This window comes from Aedes albopictus, chromosome 2 (genome assembly GCF_035046485.1).
Source record: "Aedes albopictus strain Foshan chromosome 2, AalbF5, whole genome shotgun sequence".
Lineage (NCBI taxonomy): Eukaryota > Metazoa > Arthropoda > Insecta > Diptera > Culicidae > Aedes > Aedes albopictus.
In genome coordinates, this window is record NC_085137.1 from 393,214,381 (window position 1) to 393,238,424 (window position 24,044).

The following is a 24,044-nucleotide window of genomic DNA, read 5'->3' on the forward strand; positions in this document are numbered from 1 at the left end:
AAGAGCTTCCTAAGAAAGAAAATCATAACAAACATGCTTCCTAAAAGTGTCCGAAGGAGTCCTTTGCCATTTTGTCATTCAGTCGTCTCGAGCAGTATCAGTATGGGGGCGGTATGTGTGTTTATGTAAGTGTAGGTATGATTTTTTGGTTAACGCAATGTCGGGTACAGTTGAATGTTAGGAAATTGTTACTGACTATACCTGGAACGTAACGTGTTTATTTCTCCCCTTATATGTTAGATTGGTTAACGTTCACTGCTATGACACCTGTATTGGGTTGGTTTTGTTGTTAAGTTTTCCGTTCGCCTAGCCATAACATGTTAAGAGAAGGGCAGTAGCCTTTCTTATATTTTGGTTTTATGTTATAAATGTTGTATAATTTTCTGTCTGAGTATTTGTTTGTATTTGCTGTTTTGTTGCTTCAATTCTATATGTATATTTGTTTCGCTAGCTTGTTCTACTGTTGTTAAAATGTTCTTACAAGACATTAATACTGGGTTTCATTTGGTTGGATTATTTCTGTACTGTATAAATGTTACCGTGTATCACGTCTACGCTATTGTTTATTGGTTTGTTCTATGTTTTTTTACATGTTTAAGGTTTATGTTTGATTATTATTTCGTATACATTATAGTGACTTGTGAGTCACAAACTAGATAGCGACCTGATTTTATTTTGATTTTGCTAAAAGAATCCAAGAGATTATAATAAGAGTACAATTTTCAATTGCTGAGATAATCAAGGACTGTAAGTTCAGGGCATGGTATTACTTATGAGCCTTTGAAGATTAGGGTAAAAATTTACTTCGTCACAAACGCTAATTTCAGTCACTACATACTGAATATAGCCAACCATCACAGATCCGACTTACCTTTGCCAAATGCCTCATTGGATGGAAGCAGAAAGATGTAGACTATCGATAACCAGCATTTTTAGAAATGGAAATCGAACAATTACGCGAAATTTCACGTTTCAATTTGACTCCACCTACGTGTTGAATTTTTTTCTCGTTTTGCGTACGATGAAGGCAACCGCACCAAAGCAGCAGCTAGCCGAATTGTTCATGATCACCGTTCAGTTTTCCATTCGCCAGATTCACTTGTTGACCAACTTTCAATTCACACCCAACAAAAGCTCTGTGGTACTTCGAAGTTGGATTTTAGTGCTGCAGAATGCAGACAAAGCTGTTCAATTTGTTAAATAAATCACTTTCTTCCCCGCCGGCAAAATGTAAACAACAAGTTGTCTTCGTCTAGGGAAGATGCAAGCAAATGTGTGCGTGGATTTTCTGCATACGAAACATAGTATTTCACAACCATAGAGAAAGATTTCTTGATTGCATTGTAATGGCGTACTATGATCTGGTGGACAAAAATTTGGCCGCACGCTTCTTTACCGACCGAATGGTCAATGCAAAATCTGCATGCGTTAAGCCCTCAACGCGGTCGTGAGTGAAACATCTCAAATTCGAAGGTGTCGAATTTTCGTGAAAGTTTGTGTGAGAAAAAACGAGAGGGAGACATTTTTTGCTTTTTACGCACATTTTGGACAGAAGAAGCAAAATGTTTCTTTTGAAATTCCTCCTAGAGTTCTTTCGGGAGTTCTTTGAGGCCCCTGCAGAAGATTCCTTCTTTTTCCTTAATCCTTCTGGTATTCCTCTAGAGTTCATTTTCGAAGGATTCCTTCAAGGGTTACTAAAGAAGGTCCTTCTGGGATTCCTCCAGGAGTTTCTTCTTAGATTTTCTTCGATATTCCTCCTTCTGAGGATTCCTCCTCCTGAGATCTTTTCCCGAACTCTTTCTGGGATTCTTCCACAAGTTTTTGTTAAGATTTCTTAAGGAGTTCTTTCACAGAGTCCTTTCGGAGTGCTTCCTGGGAATCCTCCGAAGGCATTCCTTCATTATCCATGAGTTTTTTTTCTGGGATCCCTGCAGTAGTATCCTAATGGGTTCCTCTAGGAATCCGTAGTTTTAGGGTTTCTCCAGGATTTTCTTCTAAAATTACACCAAGATTTCCTGGAGTTTCTTCAGGAAATCTTTCTAAAATTCATTCAAACAATCATTCCGGGATTAATCCAGGAGTTCCTTCAAAGATTTTGATTCATTCAGCAGTATCTTCTGGGACTTCTCAAGGAGTTTCTTCTGTGATTGCTCTAGGAGTTTCTTTTGGGATTCTTTGAAAAGTTTCATCTAGAATTCCTCAAGGAATTCCTTGTGGGATTTCTCCATTAACTTGCTCCAGGATTCCTCTAGAAACTTCTTTTAGGATTTCCCCAGGAGTTCCTTCACGGGCTTCTCCCATTATTGTTCCTGCTGGGATCCCTCTAACATTTTCTTTTGAGATTTCACCAGGAGTTCCTTCTGGGATCTCTCCAAGAGTTTAGACCGGGATTTCTTCCGGGATTCCTCCAGAAGTTCTTGCCAGGGTTGCATCAGGAATTATTTTTGAGATCCCTTCCTTTCAATATACAGTACTGGCAAGAAAAAAGTACACACCCAAATGTTACATTCCATTTGAAAAATTATACTTTAGTTTTTAAAGCTACAACAAAAGTTACTATGAACGAAGTAGAGACATGCATAAGTAGAACTTAAAATATGGATCAGATAATATGCAAAGACATTTATTTTTTCGGAGCAGCTCAAAGTTCGTTTATTCCTTTATTTTAGCTTGGCAAGAAAAAAGTACACAGTAAACAGTATGATATGTTCTTCACATTAAAATCAAACCCAGGGATGAGAAATGTACTGGAAAAAACGGTTACCGGCTGTACATTTGACATTTTTCCACACGAACATCACAGGCCCAGCCAAGCTCAAACTGTTCGAAAAATAAATGTCATAACATTTTTTTTCCTGCAGCCTTCTTCCACGAAACGGTTTCCAAGTGCGAGAGCGCCAGTACTCGAGCACAACGACGACAGAAATTTCTGTCTTTCCCATTTTCGCATTTTTCTGCGTTTCAAACCGCTTCTAGACAAACTTCTTTACATGCATCACAAGGCTAGGAGTGTGCTCTAGCTATTTGTGTAAATCGAATTAAGTTATTTATTAAAACAAGTGAGTTATTAGCAGTTGAAAATATTTGACATTTTTCGCAATCACCCGCCTCAGCATGACTGCTCATAAAAATTTTCGTGGGGAAGCGAAAACCGTCAAGCGTCTGCTCGACTGCCGTCGGCGCGGCGTCTGATGGTATTGGTGCTGCCGTTGTTTTGTTTTTATTTTACTGCCAGTATCGATGAACGGTAAACAGAAAAAAGTCTCATTCCCATGCCTGATCAAACCTGACTTAAGCTCAGTACTTAGTATAACCACCTTTGACACTAACAACGACTTCCAGGCGACGTGGCATACTTTCGACGAAGTTTTGCAGGTGACGTTCGTTCATTGATTCCCAGGTATCCTGTAAAGCTTCAAAGAGCAAGTTTTTTTTGGTAACATTGGTTTTGTTCATTTAACAATCCAATATCGACCATAAATTTTCGATCGGATTCAAGTTCGGTGACTGGGGCGGCCAATCCAACAGTTTGATGCGAGATCCATGGAAAAACGTTTGAGTTTCACGATCCGTATGCTTGTAGAAGAGAAAGTCATTTTCGTATCTTGTTAGAAGAGAAAGTCATTTTCGAGCCGAGCCTTCACCAAAGATAACTCCAGATTTTCAGACAGAATGTCAATATATTTGTCTGCAGTCATAATCCCGTCGATTCGAACCAATTCTCCAACTCCTTTCCACGCAAAGCATCCCCACACCATAATGCTGTCTTCTCCGTGTTTTACAGTTTTCCATACATGTTTGTCCATAAGTTTCTCACTTGTTTTAATCCATACTCTTGGGCGTTGTTTGCTTCAGAACAGCTGGATCTTGCTTTCGTCTGTCCAAAGAACTCAACTTTCCAAAAGAAAGTGGGCTTATCGGTATACTTCTAGACGTTTGACCCTGTTGCGCTTACTGATGAGAGGACGGCGTACAGCAAACTTGTTCTTGAGCCCTGCTTTTTCCAATCGTAGGCAAACAGTTCTTGCGGAAATATTCAGGGACAGGCTTTCTTTAATAGCGCGGCTCGTTACTTTCGGGTTTCTTTGCGCTTCTCGCAGGATCCGAGCATCTTACCTGACTGTCGTCAAGCGATTTCTTCCACGAACATCTCTATCACTCACATTTTCTCGTTGTTGAAATTTTTCCACAATTCATATTTTGCAGTTCATAATGCAGAAAAGCTAACACCGAACTTTTTTGCCATATTCCTTTATGAGAGACCATTTTCATAATCTCTTACAATCAGTTTTCACACTTGCAATGCAATTTTCTTTGCTCCGGAGAACTGTAAATGACAATCGTGAACCTTTAAATCTACGACTCAAAAACGATTACGAACGTTTGACACATGTGATGTTTACTTTTCGTGGGAGTGGTATACGTGGAGGGTTCATAGATTTGTTGTTGTCTGAGGTGAAAAAGAAACTGTCAACAAGGTGTGTACTTTATTTTTGCCAGCCTGCATTGAATGATATTTTCTTCATATATACATAACAGGTAAATGTAGTTGGCTAAGCGCGAATTTACACTTCCATTCAAATACATACGGATTGTAGGAAAAGTTCTTCAAACAAACCTTTGCGTCATTCAATATCTTGGTTATACAAAAAACAATTTATTAAATAATTTTGAGGTGTGTACTTTTTTATTGCCAGTACTGTACCTTTTGGAACATTTTTCCAGGTTTCTTTCAGGAGCTCTGGGTTTTTCTTCGTATTTATCCAAGAAATCAGTGAGTCCTCCAAGAACTTCTTGTGACATTCCTCTAGGAACTCATTCCGGGAATTTTCCAAGAACTTTTCCAAGGAATATTTCGAAAGTTCTCCTTCTGGGATGTCTGTAGATTCCTCCTTTTAAGAATTTCTTCTTCTGGGATTCATCCGTAATTTTTTTGTGAGATTTCCTTCTTAGATTTTTCCTTTTGAAGATTCTTACTCCTGAGATTTTTAGAATTCATCAAAAAGTTTCTATTAGAATTCTGAGGAAGTTCTTTAACAGGGTCCATTCGGCGATCCTTCTGAGATTCCTACAGGATTTCATTCATTAACTATGATTTTTTCTGGAATTCCTGCAAGAGTACCTTCAAGGGTTCCTCAAGGAATCCGTTACTTCAGCGTTTGCTCCAGGATTTTCTTCTGACAATAAACCAGGATTTCCTCCTGGCTTCTCTTCTGGGATTTCTTCCGGGATACTCTCAGGAATTCCTTCCGGAGTTCCTCCAGAGGTTCCATTCAAAATTCTTTCAAAAAATTCTTTCCAAGATTCAACCAGACAATCCCTGCGGGATTCCTTCAGAAGTTCCTTCCAAGATTTCTCCATCTACAGATTAATCCTTCTGAGATTCTTTCAGGTGTTTTTCTGTGATTCATTCAGGAGTTTCATCTGGGATTTCTTAAAGAGTTTCTTCTGTAATTGCTCTAGGAGTTCATTTTGGGATTCTTAAAAAAGTTGCTTCTAGTATTCCTCAAGGAATTCCTTGTGGGATTTTTCCATTAAGGACGAACGGGACGGTCTGGGATATATCCGCCTTTGCTCTGTTGCTACTAAGATGGTAATCTCAGATTCTACTTCATATTTTGCAATAAAAATCTATCATTGTGTATGCTCACTTGCAGTGCATATGCTGATTGTTTTTCAGCATCTTCAGTGCGATAGAACTCGAGATTACCATCTTCAAAATCGCGTGGCAAATTGTTAGAAAGAGAGGCATGATAGGAAAAATAACACGGCCTCTCGTTTCACCTTAACTTGTTGTGGGATTCCTCCAGGAATTCCTTGCTGGGATGGCTTCATGAATTCTTTCCAAGATCCCTCAGAAACTCAAGTTTTTTCATGATTCCTTCGGGACTTTCATCTGGGATTTCTCTTGAATTTTTTTCTGGGATTCATCCAAGAAATCCAACCGTCTTTCCCCTCAAGAACTTGCGAGATTCCTCCAGGAATTTCTTCCGCAAATATTCTAAGAACTCTTTCTGGAAATCATCCTTGATCGCCTTAAGGAAATCATCCGTATCATCTTTCAGAAATGCCTTTAGATTATTGTGGAATTCCTTAGGAAGCTTATTCTGGAAGTCTCTCAGATGGTTCAAATGGGAATCCTATGCCAAATTACTCCAGAAGCTTCTTTATATGGAATTCATCGCGGCATTACTTCAGGAACTCCGTATGGAGTTCTTTAATTGATTTTGCAAGGAGGATGCATACGAAGTCGAAAACCGTGCAAAAATGAATAACTGAAGATTTTTACGATATTCAAAAAATGTGCTTTTGGTAAGAAAGGAAGGTCTCTTCAACCAATTTTATCATTGGGATCATTGAGAACATATCTATGTCAAACGGCTGAAAGCCGAAAATCCGAGAGCAAGGTAATATTTTAGCTCATGAAAACACACGATTGTTCGTCGGTACATGATTCTCCTTTCCTGTCCATGTAGTTCGTGTCATGATCCAAAAGGTATGTACATGGCGACCGTGACTTATTGCAACGCTGCTACCTTCGAATCACTTAACGAACGATGAACCAAGACTTCCAGCGGAACCTTTTGGGAAATCCGTAAGAAACCTTTTTATGGATTGTGAGTCAAGCGTCCCAGTAAATTTATTTTTAGTCTGTCGGAATACCTTGGGAATACCATTAATTCATCTATTCCATTACACATTCCAACAGTTTCAAGTACTTCAATTATCCTTTGGTTACATTCCTTGGGAGCTTATCCAGACATCTCCCTTAAGAGTTTCACCGGGATTTTTTTGAGGCATATCAAAGAAGACTGTTGTACGAATTTTATTGGGACTTTGTCCTAAATCTTTTCCTGGAAGCCTTTTTGGGATTCCATTTTTTTTAAAAAACGTAAACGTTTAAGATTGTGTGATTATTTTAAAATATTTTTTTTATGGAAATTTTATTGTTCGTGTAACTTTAGGGAAAATAATTTTAGTGTGTATTTAACTCCCCTAAACTCTCTTACTATAATGGAATGACTGAGGAAAAAATACTCAAATTATACTCTGTCTGATAAAGGCGGGTTGGGCATTAGAGGGTTAGCTAATGTATGTTTTGAGTCCCGCCATCTCTATCCGGTTGTTTTCTATAAGTTGTTTGAAGTATTTACCAACGGCTAAAGTTTAAATGGAATTTCTAATCTATTAATTAGAACACATTTTTTTTTATCAAACTGCAACTATCTGTATCGCTCTCCAAGTTGCTCTCCAACAAAGTAGTTGAGGAATTGCTCAAGAAATTTCACCAGGAGTATTCAATTAGCATAAGTAAGGTACAGTGAATTCTGAAAAGTTAGTACTTTTTAATTTTTATCTTCATTGCTTAATTTCAATTTTATTTTTTTCGTCATGGATAAATTCTTGGTGACATTGAAGATATTCATACGGTGGCTGCTGGATATATATACTAAGTTTGAGTTTAGGCCTTCTCATGAATTGTTTTAAACTTATCTCATTTTAATCTCTTGGATACGAATGACTAATAAGAAATCAATTTCAACTTTATACTTAAATTAACTAAAACCGATTTTTCTACTACTAACGCGCTTTCAAAATTTGGTTATAATTGCAGTATGACACTGCCTGTTCAACGGGTGTTTTGCAATTATGTCTCTCTGTAGTTTTGATTATACTTACGACTTTTGATTTTGCTGCTACGAAGCTTGAATTTTTTTTACTGAGTTTTTGATTTAAGTATATTCCGGCTATAATGATCAGTAATCGTTGTAGGTAGCTGTATCGAAGGTCCCACCTCAGGGATAGAGATTGTTCATGAACGTTCCAAGTCGATTGTAAAAGTGCATCGTCTGACGTTTCGGAAACCGCAAATTATCATTTTGAGGCATCCGAAGTCGTCGTACGATACAAATTGACAAGTTACTCGGAGCGGATTACCCTCAAAACAGCTATCACGGCGATTCACTGATCTAGTTTCTCTATTTCTGTGTTGATTATATGCTTTGATTATTAGTAGTTATTCATTTCGTATTTTGTTTTTGTTTGATGTTTTTGTCTCCAGTAGGTAGAATGGTTAGGTTCCGGTACAGCTAGGTTATTAACGTTCATCGTTCGACACACTACTGAGGAGGTGTAGCTACTCACTAGGCTATAAAACACTCTGAACTGTACTCGAGCTCTCCTGTCGTTGTTAACACGGATGCGAACGTTATACTGTCGAACTTCCGTAAAAAATAGAAAACAAATTCATCAAAAGTACAGTTGCTACCGACTACCGACCGAATCCTGAATATTGCTTTAACTTGACTCTGAGAATCACGCGCCACGATCGCGCGCGTGGCGTGCGGTTGATGAACACAAACGGGTAAGCGGGGGATTAGACATGAATTTCATCGTGATCGAACGAGCCCTGCTTGTCGAAGCTGGCCTGGTGGTACAGCTTGGCCCGGGATGATTTCTTCCGCGCACGACTTTGCCGCGCGCGGGCTTTTTGTTATGGAGGCTTCATGTCCTGCTGCATGATGCACTCCATACAAGAAGCGTAGACCGGCTGGTGCTGCGGTGGAAGAGGTTGAGGCTTGTGGTGGTGATGTTCGTGGTCTATACGGGCATAGTGGAGGCTAGGGCTTTGACCGTAGTCTAGGAAGGTGGAGCTATCGGCCGAGCGGGACGGAGTTAGGCGATACGTTCGTTGAGGAGACGAACTACGGCTGTAGCTCTTGGGAATGGGCATGGGACCTCGGTTGTGGTAACGTTCGGGAGACGGGACTCGACTGTAGAAACGCTGAGGAGAGACTCCACCACGGCTGCTGCGACGTTGCGGGGATTGAGCACGAGAGCGTTGCGGAGAAGGACCACGACTGAAACTTTGTTGGGGAGATAGGCCGTAGCCATAGCATTGCTGCTGAGGAGGGGATTGGTTCCTGTAATATCCGCGTTGCGGTGAAGGTCCTCGACTGTAGTGCCGCTGTGGGGAAGGATTGCGGCTATAGCTACGCTGTGGAGAGCCTCCTCGACTGTAGTTTCGTTGAGGTGACGGACCACGGCTGAAGGAACTTTGTGGGGAGATGCCCTTGAAGGAGGACTGTGGGGACAACGAGAGTCCACGAGTAATAGAAGCTTGCGGGGAAAGGCCACGGGCGTAGTAACGGCTAGGTGAGGGTTCTCGACTGCAAGCGTTAGCTGGCGAACTGCTACGACTGATCGACTTGCTACGTTCCGAGGAAAGACTGTATCGTTTCTTACTCTCTATGGAAGACGTATCAAAACTAGTGTTGGGTGAGTAGCCGCAGGTGTCGTAAGTGTCAGTGGACTTCTTACGGTCTGTGCTTCCCACTGAAGCGCTTCGTTTAGCTCGTCGATGTCGTTCTTCTTTGGTATTCTGGTAGATGTGTGGGTAGTCTTTCTCGACACCTAGGTATTCACTGGACATGGAAAGGTAACAACGGTTGGACGATTGGTATTGCTCATAGTCGGAGGACAAGTTGGGATCGGTCTTGGACGCGGTACTGTCGGAACTCTCGGAAGGTTTGCTTACGTTAGGGCTGGAGGAACGTTTGAGGATTCCGCTAACCACACCTCCATTGGAATTCTTTTTCTTCAGAATACTCTCACCAGCCTTTTTATTGGGATTTGGGCTGGAAGATCTCCTTGCCCGATCCGGACTTTTCTCAATTCGCACGTTTCGTTCGATATCAATGCTATTACGGGGAGATTTAATTTTGATTATTTTGATTGGACTCTTTTCACGTTCGACCGCTTTTCCGCGCTTAGGAGACTTAGATTTTTCAATGTTTGGACTACAGGTGGTGTCCGGTGATGAGTTTGCTGATGATGCGCTCAGAGTGTTACGCGATTCACGGGGCTTGGACTCTTGTTTTGGGGAGGCGGATTCTGGTGGAGGAGGTGAGGGGAAGTCTTCCGGAGAGGACTGCTTTTCGTCCTCCTTTGAAGAGCTCGAGTCAGATTTACCTTCGTCTACATATTTTGGCGATTTACACGAATCAGATTCATTGGACTGTGAGTAGATTGTGGTGACTGTGTTTTGTGTGGTAGTCGTGGTCACTGTCGTGGTCGTTGTTGTCGAGGTCGGAGTTCCCTGTTTGCCCTGCTCACTCTCGAAGTGTTTCTCCTTCAGATCTTCCATGTACTGCTCGATATCGGTCTCGATTAGGCTGTCAAGGTTCAAATCCTTCAAGTGCTTATCCATGGCGCTATCTATATCGGTCTGTTTAGGCTCGTCGGTTTTCGTTTCAAACATTTCTACGACATTTTTATCACTACTAGGAGAATTTCGCTTACCTAGGTCCTTCATCAGTACCGGATGGTATGTGGCCGGCGGGTGCGATGACTGGATTAGACGGGCCTGGCTGCCGGTACTGCTAACGGACAGGGTCGATGTGGTGCTATTGGGAGGAAAGTGACTCTTGTAGATGGACAACTTCGTTGGCAATGGCCGTCGTTACATACCTCAGCGTAAGATGATTCGGAGTCTTGCCCAGCGAAGATTTTGGCTTGACTGAACCTTGCTGCGAATCGTCTTCTCCTTCAGATTTGGTTCCGGGATCTGCCTTCTCCGGCTCACGCTCGCTCATATTACGTCTGCAGGCGGCCACTTGTTCTGAGTGAGAAATACGTCGTTTAGTACTAGAATAAGGACATATAGAGTACGCAACAAACCTCCAACGTCTCCGACGGTTTTGCTGCGCATGCGGAACTGTCCGCTGTACTGGGGCACTGGTGGATCGTCGGCCTCCTGACTGCCGGACGTGGTGTTGTCGTAGTCGATGTTTCCGGACGAGTGACGTTGGTTGATCTTCGACTTCTTTGGTTTACCCAGTGTTTGCGATCCTTGCATTATCTGCGGCTGTTTGAACGAGAAAGAGGTTCTTTAGATGGAGGTACATACGGTCAACGGATGTTGAAGTAAGTACGAACCTGTTGCTTGGGTCGCTCCAAAGTCTGCGAATTGCCGGACGAACTACCAACGCCAGTCATCGAGTTCATGCTACCGCCCATGCTCTTGAGCGAGGGAATCGACATGTTGCGGACACTCTCACGGATGATCTGTCGAATCGTTTTCAGGAATGCATTACGGAAATCGCCAGTACTGGAAAGCAGATAAGGGATATTATTACATGTAGTGCAGGACAAACCTTTGTACAAAAAAGGCGCCAAGACAGGGGTGAAGGAGCGGCTGATATATGGCACTCCACACCCAACAGCCCTCCCTTGGACATTTAGTTCAAATGTAATTTGGATGGAGCATAGAGTTACACTCATTGCACAATTATGGGTCACTCAAGGAACAACCATTTCATAATATGAATCGTTGTTCATACAAAAACAACACTTTCATTATTTTCATTTTATATTCTCTTCTTTGAAACCTCTTTTTATGGTTTTAAATAAAAACATGCTTGTAAAATTCACTTTAGGCGGTGAAAATTACTAAAATGTTGGTGAATAATGAAAACCACAATAATGGGTCAAAATTGGCTGTGTAACAATTATGGGTCAATTTGCTGCCTATTATGGGTCACTCAAGAAAAATCGGCTCAACAATAATGTTTTGTCTATTTTTTCAATAAATGGTCACTTATTCTCGATAGATCAACTATAGTAGAATCCAAAACTGGTCTCAAACCTCTTAGCGAAGCGTGTTTTCACGATTTGAAATCAATTTTTCAAAATTGGGACAAATTCTCCGACACAACCACCGATAAACGCCTAAAAGTATGCAATGCCCATGTACGCAGAACTGTCAATATTATGCTGCACAAAAAGTGACCCATAATTGTGTGATTTTCGGTGTTCCTGGGCACAATAATGAGTCACTTAAATTTTGCCTGAAATAAGCTTTAATTAGCTGCAGTCACATGAATTTCTACATTTAGAACGTAAATTATACCTTTGTTCTGGTGACGATACCATTTCGCACATGAAAATCACTAAATCTCGCTTTTACAGAGCTTACGAAAGCAGCGCACGCACTGTCCGTTATTCATAATCGAAGCGTTACTTTGACAGCTAGTTTTGTGCCGAACAAAAAAATATTGAAAATATGTATTTTTTTGATGTATTATCCCGTGTGCGATACGTATAGGACACAAAACAAATCAACTTATGTACGAAAAATAATAATAGCTAACAAAAGCTTGCAATTAATAAGTATTTATCTATTAAAGTGAAAAGTGACTAATAATTGTGTGTGACCCATAATTGTGCAATGACTGTATATCAAAGAATAAGAATATCAAGAATACCCACTCTGCTGATGCTCGGGGGACATTACTGCAGCGCTATCTGCGGATGAAAGTATAACCTTCATGCGATAGTGTGCGTTACTGATTGTATGCGGATACTGAAACATACACACACCATCTTCTCTTATGATAAATCACGAACACCATTACAAAGAGTTTCCACCTTGAAACGCTTAGAGAGCACCACTTGTCTTGTCGCTTGACATTTACATAGAAAAAGGTAAGAGAGGGCATTCTTTCTATTTTTATTCTTTGGTTATATTTAATTGATAGAAGTATTTTGGTAATCTAATTATATTTAGTTGATAAAAGTGTTGAATGATTACCAAATTCTTGGCATTTCTGCACCATGAATTTTGAACTTTATGGGCTGATATTTCAGTGCATATGAAATTTTTAATCTCCAAAATACAGAAAAATAAATTAATTTATCTTCGAGTAGGTACCTAACATTCTGAAATAAAAATTGTATCCGGTGGTTGGAAATTTCTTGAAGCAAAGTAGTTTTTTTTTTAAATTTTTGCAATGACTATGCTCTGAAAACAATAACTAACATAAAACATGCAAATTTTAAAAACTTCATTTTGATGAATTCATTTTCTCACTTATTCATTCATTTCTGTGTCACTGACCATTTTTACTGAGAAACAATATTAGACCATATTTCCCGATTTTACTTCCAATCATCACAAAATTTGGATATAGTAATAGTTGGAATACTACCTAACTACTCCATGTGTTCATTCAGTTGAATTTTGCGTCTACTAACAGAGATTGGACTTTTAATGAAATTTAAATGAATAGCAAGAAAATACTCATGACAGAGAATTGAATAAAAAAAGAGAGGCGTTCAGCTGACAATGATTGTGGCGAAACACGAATGAAAAAGTGAGAATGTCAATCTTCACTTTGGATCTTCGAATTTTTTACACTCTAATTTGCACAATGCAGGAAATTCGAAGATTTTTTTAAATTTACTTCAAAGCTTTTTAAAGATATTTTTAATTTATTTTATTTTTTTTATCAAATTTCAAAAGAAATACTCAGCTTTGATGTCAGAAAAGAAGAAAACACTGAGGTTTTGCTAAATTTACTTTTGGTATAAATTTCTGAGACATTTCTGGCTGTTCTTGTTCTACAAAGTTTTGATTTTTTTTTTTAAGATTTCTCGAATGATTTTTTAGTGAAACTTGGTGGTGTAAATATGTGGAAATTTACTGGAACATGTTTGATAATTTGTAATAGAAATCTCTCAAATATTTTTTATGATCAAATTTAAGTATTTTCAGAAAAATATTCCAATACTTATGAAGTGTGAATCGTGCATCATTACGTTTCATATGACGGAAAATTCAACTAAATGTGACAGAAAATTACGTCACTTGGGCGATTAAATTTACGTCATATGTACTGTTTGCATATGTGCATCCAAGTGACGCAAATTTACCTGAAATTTTCTAAGTTTGTACTTGATACAACAAATTACCAGATTTTTGGAGAATATGTAGTAAATTCCACAAGAAATTATACCGGGAAATCCTTGAATAATTTGAATAGAACCTGTTCAGGAGCTGTACAGGAATTTTCTGCAGGATTTGTCCAGCAAATATTTATGGTATTCCAAAAATTATTCTTCCCAGCATTTCTCAAGAAAATATCTGAAAAATCCTATAAAAAGTTTTTTCAGGTGTATTGCTGGGGATTATGACACATCCACCATGGTTTTAACACTTTTTTTTAGAGAAATGTGTTAATGACCCCTCTATATCATTTTTTTCGTCCCAACCTATTTTTTATCAAATGTTCTACAAAATTTTTGGGCATGGCAAAATACGTGTTTGCTTCAAAGATGATATGATTCTATCTGTATTTCCTGTGACGATCGACGTACCGCCGTAGTAAAAAATACGTTTTTGGTCATGAATGTACCCGGGGTACACCGGGGTAAGTTGAAACGACTGGAGCAAAATGTTGAAACGCAAAGTTTTGAAAAAGATTTCAATACAATTTAAAAAAAATGACCTTTATCAAAAGAATGTTTGATTAAAAAATTATATGCTATGACATTCAAAATGCTTATCAAAGGGGCGTTTCAGGAGGGTTCGAAGGATCCTACAACAGGTCTCAGGGAGTTCCAGGGGAGTTCAAGAGGGTCTAAGCGGCATTTCAGTGGGTTTCAGGGGGTTTCCAGGAGATCTCAGGTACGTTCCAAGTGGGTTTCAGGGGATACCGGGAAATTCAGGGGTGTTTGAGAGGGTCTCAGGAGCATCTCAGGGGTCTCAAGGGGCTCCAGGGTGTCTCAAGGGCGTTTCAGGGTGTCTCAAGGGGGTTCCTGGTCGCCTCAGGTGCCCTTCAAGGGGTCTCAGTTGCGTTCCAGAGAATTTCAGGGGGAGGGGGGGATGCGGTGTTTATGCGGTGTTTCGGAGGGTCTCAGGAGTGCTTCAGGGGATCTCAGGAGCGTTTTAGTGCGCCCCAGGGGGTCTCAAGGGATACCTAGAGCTCTGCATACTATTGACACGCTCCTGAAATCCCCACTGTTCCTTTAAAATACCCCTGAACACCCTCAAACTCCTGAGACTCTTCCAGAGTAACCCTTGAAACCCCTAGAAGCGCTCCTGAAATGTCTTGACACCTCTATAATCCCATGAATTCTGAAACCTCCATAACCCCATTGAAGCACCTGTAAAATCTGCGTTATCAACTTGTAATGTCCCTGAAACCCCTTATAACGCCTGTAAAAGGCTCCAGAAACCCCCTGAAACGCACCTGAAGACCGCTTGAAGCGCTCCTGAAACCTCCCTTAAACTCCCGTAATAGTAAAGAAACGCCCTTGAAATCTCAGTGATCCCATTCAAACGGCAACGAAACCTGTCGGAACGCCGTCATAAAGCACTTGGAAGCTTTTGAAACATTCCCCTCAAACGCCCCTCAAGCTCCTTAGAACCTCCTTTTTTTTGGGCAACTCGTGATTGCGACCATAGCAAATTGTAAATGATCCATAGAAAATCCAAAAGTGTTCCATAATGAAATGTGCAATGTTACCCATGCATAATTGAAAACGTTCCGTACTTCATAAAAACTGTACCGGTAAAACATTAAATTTTCTCATTAAAATTAAAATTTTGCACCTATAAATAATACTGAAATGTTTCATAATAAAATACAAATGCTCCATAATAAAACTCAAATGCTCCATAAAAAATGCAACTTGCACCCATAGTAAATTGAGTATTACTCCACAGAAAAACCAAATTGCACCATAAAAGAATAAAATTGCACCATAGGAAAAAGATACATGCACCATAGGTATTGTCAAACTACTCCATATAAAATATGAATTTCTCCATAAAAAATAAAGATTCTCAGCTAATAATAATACAACAACTTCAAACTTCTACACCAATAAAGTAGAGTAATGTAAAGTAGTGCTGTAAAACCAAGTTAAAGTTATGGCAATATGTTGATCTATGCAGAACTTTCAATTTTATATGGAGCAATTAATATTTTATATGGTGCAGTTTGATAATATTTATGGTGCATTTTTCTTTGGGTGCGATTTTAATTTTCATGGTGCAATTTGATTTTTCTATGGAGTGATATTCAAATTGTTAAGGATACAATTTTCCTTTTTGCCTCTCTCGTACACCAAGGTGTACCGAAAGGCTATATGTTGACCCCCGGAGGGTCAAGTTTCATATACCAATCGACTCAGCTCGACGAGATGAGATGATGTCTGTGTGTGTGTGTATGTGTGTGTGTGTGTGTGTATGTATGTGTGTGTGTATGTGTACAAAAAAAGTCACCTCACTTTTAGATAGTAAATATCAACCGATTTTAACGACCGACAGCTCATTCGACGCGGAATCTGGTCCTATTGTTTCCTATTGAAAATGGTTCGGATCGGTCCAGCCGTTCCGGAGTTATGGTCATATAGGAGTTCCGGTCCGGTACCCCTCAAAGGGGTCAGACATGAAAATGCAACAAACCCATACATGAGACACATCAAATTGCGGCATTTTCGATTACTTGATGAACGGTTATCATTAAAATAGTCTCAAACCATATCTGAACCGGTAAAGTTCCGGAACCGGTTCTGAGTTATTATCCATGTCCCGCCGGAAGTGGCCAGATATAAAAGTGAACCAAACCCATGCATATGACACATCAAAGCGCGGCTTTTTTTGAAACCCTAATGAAAGGTTGTCAAGAAAATAGTCTCAAACCATATCTGGTTGTGTTCCGGAACCGGTTCCGGGTGTCCTGCCGGGAGTGGCCAAATAAAATAGTGAACCAAACCCATGCTTGCGACACCTCAAATCACGGCTTTTCAGATAACATGATAAATAGACTCAGACCATATCAGTGTGTTATGGAACCGATTCCGGGTATCCCGCCGGAAAAGGTCACATGTAAACCAATACATGTCACATATCAAATGATTTATTTGGTGATCTGATGAACGGCTAGCAAGAAAATAGCCTCAGACCATATTCGAGACAACAGGTCGTGCCCGGGAACCGATTTTGAGTGTTCCGTCGTAAGTGGTCAAATATAGAAGTGAACCGAACCTATGCATGCGACACATCAAATCGCGGCTTTTTCAATAACCTACTGAACAGTTAGCCAGCAGAAAGCCTCAGATCATATTTGGGAGAACCGGTAGTGTTCCAGAACTGGAAACTATTTTCACAATCACCATCTACCCACCAGCAACAAAAAACCCCACCCCCAACCCCCAAAAGGGGGTAAAATATAGAATGGAACCAAACAATAGCGGCTATTTGATAATCTGAAAATAGTCTCAATCCACATCTAAGACTGTTAATAGTGTTGCGGGTGTTTCACTGAAAGTGGTTAAATATGAAAGTGAACCAAAATCATGCATGCCACACATAAAATCGCGGATTTTTCAATAACTTGCCGAACGATTAGCAAGAAAACAGCCTCAGATTCAGATCACATCAGAAACTACCGGTAGTGATTCGAAACTGGTTTCGGGTGCATGCGGCACGTCAAATGCCTGCGGCACATCAAGTAGCGGAATAAAGAAAGTGAACAAAATCAATTCTAGCGATTGTTCAAAACGTGGCTTTATGATAGTCTGGTAAACTTTGGATAAGATTAAAAGTGAAGAAATGGTCGAAGTCTTCATATATGCAAGAGAACAAAATTGTGACCTAGACGAGCTCATCAAATCGCACCATTTCAGATTCCTGCGGTGTTTATATATAGTAGGATGGATCATCGGGGGAAAATTATAATTTGATTGCATCAACACCGAATATTTTTTTCAATTTCCCGTTGTGTCTAAAATTACTACTCAAAATTTGGGTGCGGCTGGATGAGCCCTCGCTCTTCTCATTGCGATTAAAATTTGAATGGAAAATTTCGTTTTTTTGGCATTTTTCTCACAAGGAGGTAAAATTTTACATGATTCGTGTTACCAAGGATAATACAATATAGCTTGAAGTGTGCTAAAGAAAACTTTGTCGAAGATCGTCAAGTGATCTGTGGTTGTGAATAATGCTAAGCTGGTCAAGCAGTCAACTGTGATGTCTGATATTGTTCAGCTCTGTTTTTTCGTTGAACATGCCATCAATAAGTTTGGCTTTGTTAAAAATTTTGCTTATCTATATAGAGTGTTCCCAGGATTTCGAACATGTCGGCTAATATCGAAGGAAAGATCATGAGTACATATTCGATGAGAAAGGCACTATCACCACTAGGTGGATTAATCTGGGTTTTTTATTAATCATTTGTATTTTACTATGAAACATTTCAGTATTATTTATTGGTGCAACGTTTCACTTTTAATGGGAAAATTTATTGTTTCACCGGTACATTTTCTTTAAAGTATGGAACGTTTTCAATTATTTATGGGTAACATTGCACATTTTTATAGAACATACATGTCACAGACAAACAGACGTCTCACTCTACTCACTTCCCATCGTTTCCCTTTTTAACGGATTATTCAAATATTCCGTAGTTCGTAAATCGCTCGCTCATGGCGTTTGCATCGCTTTTGCTCCTATTTGACGTTTGCCCACTACCGCCGTCTATTCAGTTGGTTAGCGTAGCACAGCATAATTAGCATTGGGCGATTATGTTTGCGTGACGATGATTTTTATCGCCCTTTGTTCCAAGTGATACGTCTGTTTGTCTGTGTACATATGTTCATTCATTATGGAGAGCTTTTTGAATTTTCTATGGATCATTTACAATTTGTTATGGTCATACTAACGTTTTGCCTCTGTAAACAAGGGTGATGCTAGGTTTCCGATGCATGGCCAATTATCAGTGCTCTTGTTTTGTTTTCTATAAGAAAGAAATTTCTAAGAAAACAAAATAAAAATTGTATCAAAATCGATACTTTATTGCCCTTCAATGGCAATCAGTGGTGAAAAGCATCATGCGCTTGACGTGTTTTTTGGTTCGCATCAATCACAATCTTTGCTCACGCGCTCGCGAACCCAAAAAGAGAGAACGCACGGTTCACGATTTCCCGGATCGACAAACCAACACAAAACAAATGTCGAACGAGCAGAATCGCAGTTGGTTTGCCAGAAGGATCACAATGTAGAACACTTGGTTTGTTGCCATTTTTTGTACACTTAAAGGTAATTAGTTGGATGTTTTTTATTATACTGGTCAGGTACCATTCCAATAAATGATATCGACAAAAAGTTTACCAAAATATGATTACATTACAGAAATATCGGCCGCGAACCTCTAAAATAAAAAAGCATCGCGCTTGCAAAAGATGCGATGCACTCGTTGGCGTTCGTGTCGTACGATCGTGAGCCACAGAAGTACGAACACCATCGCACAGCAAAGGTTTGCGATGCGATGGCATTTTTTTGTAGCGCGTAAGCACACGTTCGCGATCAATTTCTACCACTGATGGCAATTGAGTAATGCGACATGTACTGCACTAAGGATACGGGTAATGTCACAATAGATCTAAAAACTGGTTGCAGTGACAGTTCAGGAGGAATAACAGGAATAAAAAAATACGTTTTGCCCAAAAAAGGGGTTCTAAGGAGCTTGAGGGGCGTTCGAGGGCGTTGCTTCAAACGATTCTAAGTGCCTTTACAGATTACGGAGATTTCAGGGGCGTTTCTGTACTATTACAGGGTTTTAGGGAGGTTTCAGGAACGCCTCAAGCGGTTTTCAGATGCGTTTCAGGGGGTTTCTGGAGCCTTTTGAAGGCGTTACAAGAAGTTTCAGGGACATTTCATATTGATTACGCACCTACGGATTTATGAAACAGTAGCGTGATGATTGAGCATTTTGATACCACATGGCGACCGTGACGGAACACGAACAAACGTTTCATAGTCATAATGCAAAAAAGGAAATAACTTCAGTTTTAAGATTTAGCTTCAAAAATTTGAAATAATTTCCTTAGACTTGCCTAGCAGCCCATGGTTTAAGAAAATAAACCAGCTTGAAGGCTGAATGACTTCATAATAAAGATATAATGAAAATACTAAGAATTCTGATGTCGAAATGAAGATGCGAACAGATATTTAGATTAGGTTAGGCTTCAAATTCTGCGAAAAATAATGTCATTCCTTTTGAAATGTTAGTTGTATATTCATGGTGATTCTATGAAAAATCCATACTAAGCAATCCCGTGCCCGAAAGATACATTCCAAACAACTTTTGCAGCTAAGGTTGCAGCTGAGGAACTAAGAGGAATTTTAATTGCCAATAAGAAGCATGAGAATATGTTACAGGATTATCTATGTTATACTTTTCCACAACCGAACCAACCTCGTCGTAGTTCTTTGCACGCACACACAGTGTGAATAAGCGTCGTGTCTGCTTAATTAAAAAAAAAAAAGAAATCCCGTGCCGAGAAACCATTTGTCGATTTTATCCGAGTTAAGTAATCCTGTCGCCCATCTCGGAAAACTGATGCTCTTCCGCAGCAACAGCATCACATAAAAACATTTTCAATCTCTTTCATTGAACGCGTCCCATCGTAATCAAAACTATTTCCACAGATATGTGCCGGACCTTTCTTCTCGGTGGTGGGGATTTAATCGCTTCCCAGTAAGCCGATTTAAATTAATAGATTTTTTTCACCGTGGCTCTTTTTATCGCCTGGTTGGGACAGAGAGCTGAGCTAGTGGTGTGGTAAACAACTTACCTATTGGAAAGCACGTAGACTTTTTCCGATCTTCGTTGTAGTTGTGATCTGAGGTGGATCAACTCCCAGAGGAAGTGCGAATCCATATCCTTGGCGGAGGAAGCACGAACCTGCACTTCGGTCACCGGAATCAGCACCTGGTAGCGAATGATCTCCACTTCGTTGGTGGCATTTTTGCTGGAAACTCCCTGTGAAATGGGGATTGAGAGGGTTATTACGGTAGTTCACAGAATTACATGGCGTAGCCTTACCATGAGCTTTTTCTTCTGACGCAGCCGCTCCTTGCAGAGGAACACGACGGCCGATTTGAAGACGAAGCACATGGCGTGCAGCTCGAGACCCTTCTTGATTTTTCCCAGAAAGTCGGAGATGTTCAACCACTCGACGCCACCGTAGTACAGCAGGTCACCTACATGGGAATAAAAGTTGATAGATCCGTCTGCCCTGAGGAGATCGGCTGCAGTGGGGTGTGCCATCTTACCCGGACTAAGGTCGATCGGTTGTTTGCAGGACTTCTGGTGCTGCCGGAACAGGTGATCGAAGATGGCACCGTACTCTTCGTGGATTCGTTGCATTTCGTTGATGTGCTCGGCGACCTTTTCCATCCCCTTGAGCGCTTCGACCAGGTGCAGATGCTCGGCGGCGTTCGGGTCGGTCAGGTTGCGAAGCTGCTGTAGTAGGAGTGGGTACTTGAGGATACGCTGGATGGGCTTGATTAGGAATGACTCCAGGGTACTGCTGTGCTGTTGCTTTGGATTGCGAGCGACTAAGAATTCCTGTAGAGCTTGGTTACCTTCATCTTGGGAGAGTGGAGAATGAGATGATGAGAATATTATATAACTGAGGTAGTTCATGAAGTCTTACTTGGATGTAGAACCTTCTGCGCTTTGCTGTGGCTAGCGCAGAAGGAAGAATACAGCTTGAAGTGGTTGACGTAGTACAGGAATGCTGAACCAATGGCAAACAGGACATTCTGAAAATAGAATCGCAGATTTATACCAAGATCTTCGGTGTTCTGAATCTACACAATACCTTAAATTGACTAGGATGCTCCAGTTGATGGAAATCTGGTTCTAGATCAAGCGCTTCCTCTAGGTTGCTCAAGAACTGGCGTTGGAATGTAACGATTTCCTGAATGTTTCCAAATAGAGCGGTGATTTCGGCATTCGATAGGAAGGTTTCGCGTTTCAGGGGTTCCAGGTAATACTCGAGCAGGTTGTTCAAATGCTGTTGGCAACAATTCATCATTAGTTCGCGATCCTCGCTTGTAATCGACCAGATTTTACCTTAACGTAGGACTTCTCCGTCTCAACCAGCTCGAGTATGACCTTACGCAGCTTCTCGGCATCGGTCAGTTGACGTGACGGTGTGAGCATGGCGTTCGATACAGACGAGGCAACCGAGCCGGTGGGGCTTGACTTGCGGGTTTCCTGTGGCGATCGACAGAAGCCGGTGACCTGTTCGGCCGATTTGAGCAGATTTTCGATCTCGAAACTGTTGGTACGCGATGACTGCTTCGAGCGGTCCATGTGTGGATCGTTGGCTGACGGAGCCGGAGAACTTTCGACCTCTGGCGAGTAGACTTCTTTACCTGAAATACACGAACGTCCTTCATTTGCAGAAGAACATCAACATAATGGTGGTCATTTATTGTTAATGGTTACTGAACTTCCGGTAATGGAAGTCACTGTTTACATTGAAACTCGTAACAATTCACAAAAGTGCATGAGAAAGGTAGGTGGAAGTGTCTTCAAACAAATCTGTAGACTTACGCCAACCAGGAGCAGGAACGATAAGTCCGGAAATCATTTCCTCGCTGATGACGGGAGGATCAGAGGGTGGTGGAGGGCACACCAGAGATTCGATAATATCGTCGGTTGATCGCATGATTCCCACAAGATCTGGTGGCTCTGTCCTCGATGATCTGCGGAAGATTAACACAATTTTGGACTCTGTTGTTAACATACAGACGCAGAACTAACCTCATCATCATGCATAAGGCTTGTTCTTCCTGGAGCACGCTTTCCAAGTACATCATGTCCAGATCCGAAACGATCGCGCCATTTATCACAATAATTTCGTCGCCCTTGATGACTCCTGCAAAAGATGTCAACTTAGTGTACTAAGATCATCAACCTCTTAACGCAATAACCTTACCGTTCTGCATGGCTAGGCTCTTGTCCTCGACGCGACTAACGTAGCAGCAGAGCTCATCCTGGCGGTCGGCATTCTCGATCAGTTCGGCCTCGACCGAGAAGCCCCACATCTGCTCCAGTGTGGTTCGTTGTAGTTCTACTTGGTACAAAATCTTCGCGCAAACTTCAACCATTTCGTGAGTGTGTAGCTGTTATCAGGGATGGAAGATTGATCAAGTTATACGGGTGTTCAACGCGTATACCTTTCCAGTAACTTACATATGTTTCGATCAGATCATTTCGATGAGGAACAAAGTAGTTGTGGTCTTCCATCTCGCGACGCTTCTTGACCCGTACAAAGTGCTCCATCGGGTTGAGATTCTTGCGCTGGCAGGCACTGGCCAGGAATTCCTCCACCGACATACCCTCGCGCAGGTACACGGTGGCGAACGTGTTCTCCGGCAGGGCCACCTTGTAGGATTTCTCCGGCTCGTCACGGGTGTTCATCTGCATCGACCGCCGGCTGGAGCCACTGTTCGATCGCGACAGGATCGGCGGACGTCGCTTGGTGGCTCCACGTCCCGCGAGCAGATTGTTCAACAGTGACGGCGACCGAGCGCAGATGAACGCGTGGAACGAGGACACCGTGAAGACGCCCAGCTTGTTCAGCGTATTCTTCGTGGGACGCGATACGTGCGTTAGGAGAGACTACGAGGAATATCAATTAAAACTTATGTCCTAAAGATCGTAACTTGATCAACACACTACCTTAGGATTCGGAAGCTCTCCGTTCTGCAGCGATGCCATGTAGCACCGTAGACGGAACTGCTCGCAGTGCAATCGCTCAAGGTTCTCTTCCCACTGAAGAATCTGCTGCTGAATCTGGTGACGCGTGTCGGTATCGGTGACTACGCTCTGCTGCAAATCGGCCATATGTTTCAGTTTGTGGTCCTGCATGAAAGCATTCATCCCATGAGTATCATCGACCTTCCAGAGTCCCCTCACATTCCAACTTACCGATTCTATTGCTTTTTCTAAACGGAAAATCTCCTCCTGAAGAAGGTGTAATGTACCAGTCTTACCACGATGTCTTGCAAACGCTGCAGCACAGGCACTATGTATACTGTTGACCCAGTTCTCCAGCTCGACCTGGCAGGGCGCCTGGAACAGGTACGCATCGCCGAAGGCCGTGCTCAGACAGAAGATGTAGTCCCGCTTCGGGTGCTCCGGTATCGGCTGCATGATGGCCCCATCGACGATGATCAGGTGCTTCGGGGCGGCCTCGACCGAGCGGCCTTCGCGCGAATCGCACGGGTAGAACAACAGGGTGGTACCTTTCAGACAGACCCAGTAGCCCTTCCAGCCGCGCTTGCGGGCCAGCTCGATCTGGTGCTTCTTGCGCAGGAGCCATTTCTTGACCGAAAGGAATCTGGAATGAGAGGAATGGGGGAGAGGTATAAGTGCTGGATAGTGGATACCACATCA

The 24,044-nt window shown here is 41.4% G+C and overlaps 1 protein-coding gene across 2 annotated transcripts in view; it reads right to left on the reverse strand.

The window, feature by feature from the left end:
* Positions 1-24,044, reverse strand: part of LOC109404936 (protein still life, isoform SIF type 1) — a 417,832-nt gene that overhangs the window by 11,524 nt on the left and 382,264 nt on the right. Inside the window, exons 15-30 of one of the 2 annotated variants that reach the window (XM_029879169.2) lie at positions 23,577-23,988; positions 23,328-23,510; positions 22,839-23,267; positions 22,582-22,768; positions 22,407-22,521; positions 22,197-22,348; positions 21,711-22,015; positions 21,457-21,651; positions 21,289-21,397; positions 20,906-21,223; positions 20,676-20,833; positions 20,425-20,612; positions 10,939-11,110; positions 10,681-10,867; positions 10,471-10,621; positions 10,303-10,406 (exon numbers count right to left, since the gene is read on the reverse strand). In XM_029879169.2, coding sequence (XP_029735029.2) covers positions 10,303-10,406; positions 10,471-10,621; positions 10,681-10,867; positions 10,939-11,110; positions 20,425-20,612; positions 20,676-20,833; positions 20,906-21,223; positions 21,289-21,397; positions 21,457-21,651; positions 21,711-22,015; positions 22,197-22,348; positions 22,407-22,521; positions 22,582-22,768; positions 22,839-23,267; positions 23,328-23,510; positions 23,577-23,988 — 3,365 coding nt within the window. Of the gene's footprint in view, positions 1-10,302; positions 10,407-10,470; positions 10,622-10,680; positions 10,868-10,938; positions 11,111-20,424; positions 20,613-20,675; positions 20,834-20,905; positions 21,224-21,288; positions 21,398-21,456; positions 21,652-21,710; positions 22,034-22,196; positions 22,349-22,406; positions 22,522-22,581; positions 22,769-22,838; positions 23,268-23,327; positions 23,511-23,576; positions 23,989-24,044 lie in introns of both variants that reach the window. The other variant, XM_062853220.1, reaches the window with a different exon arrangement.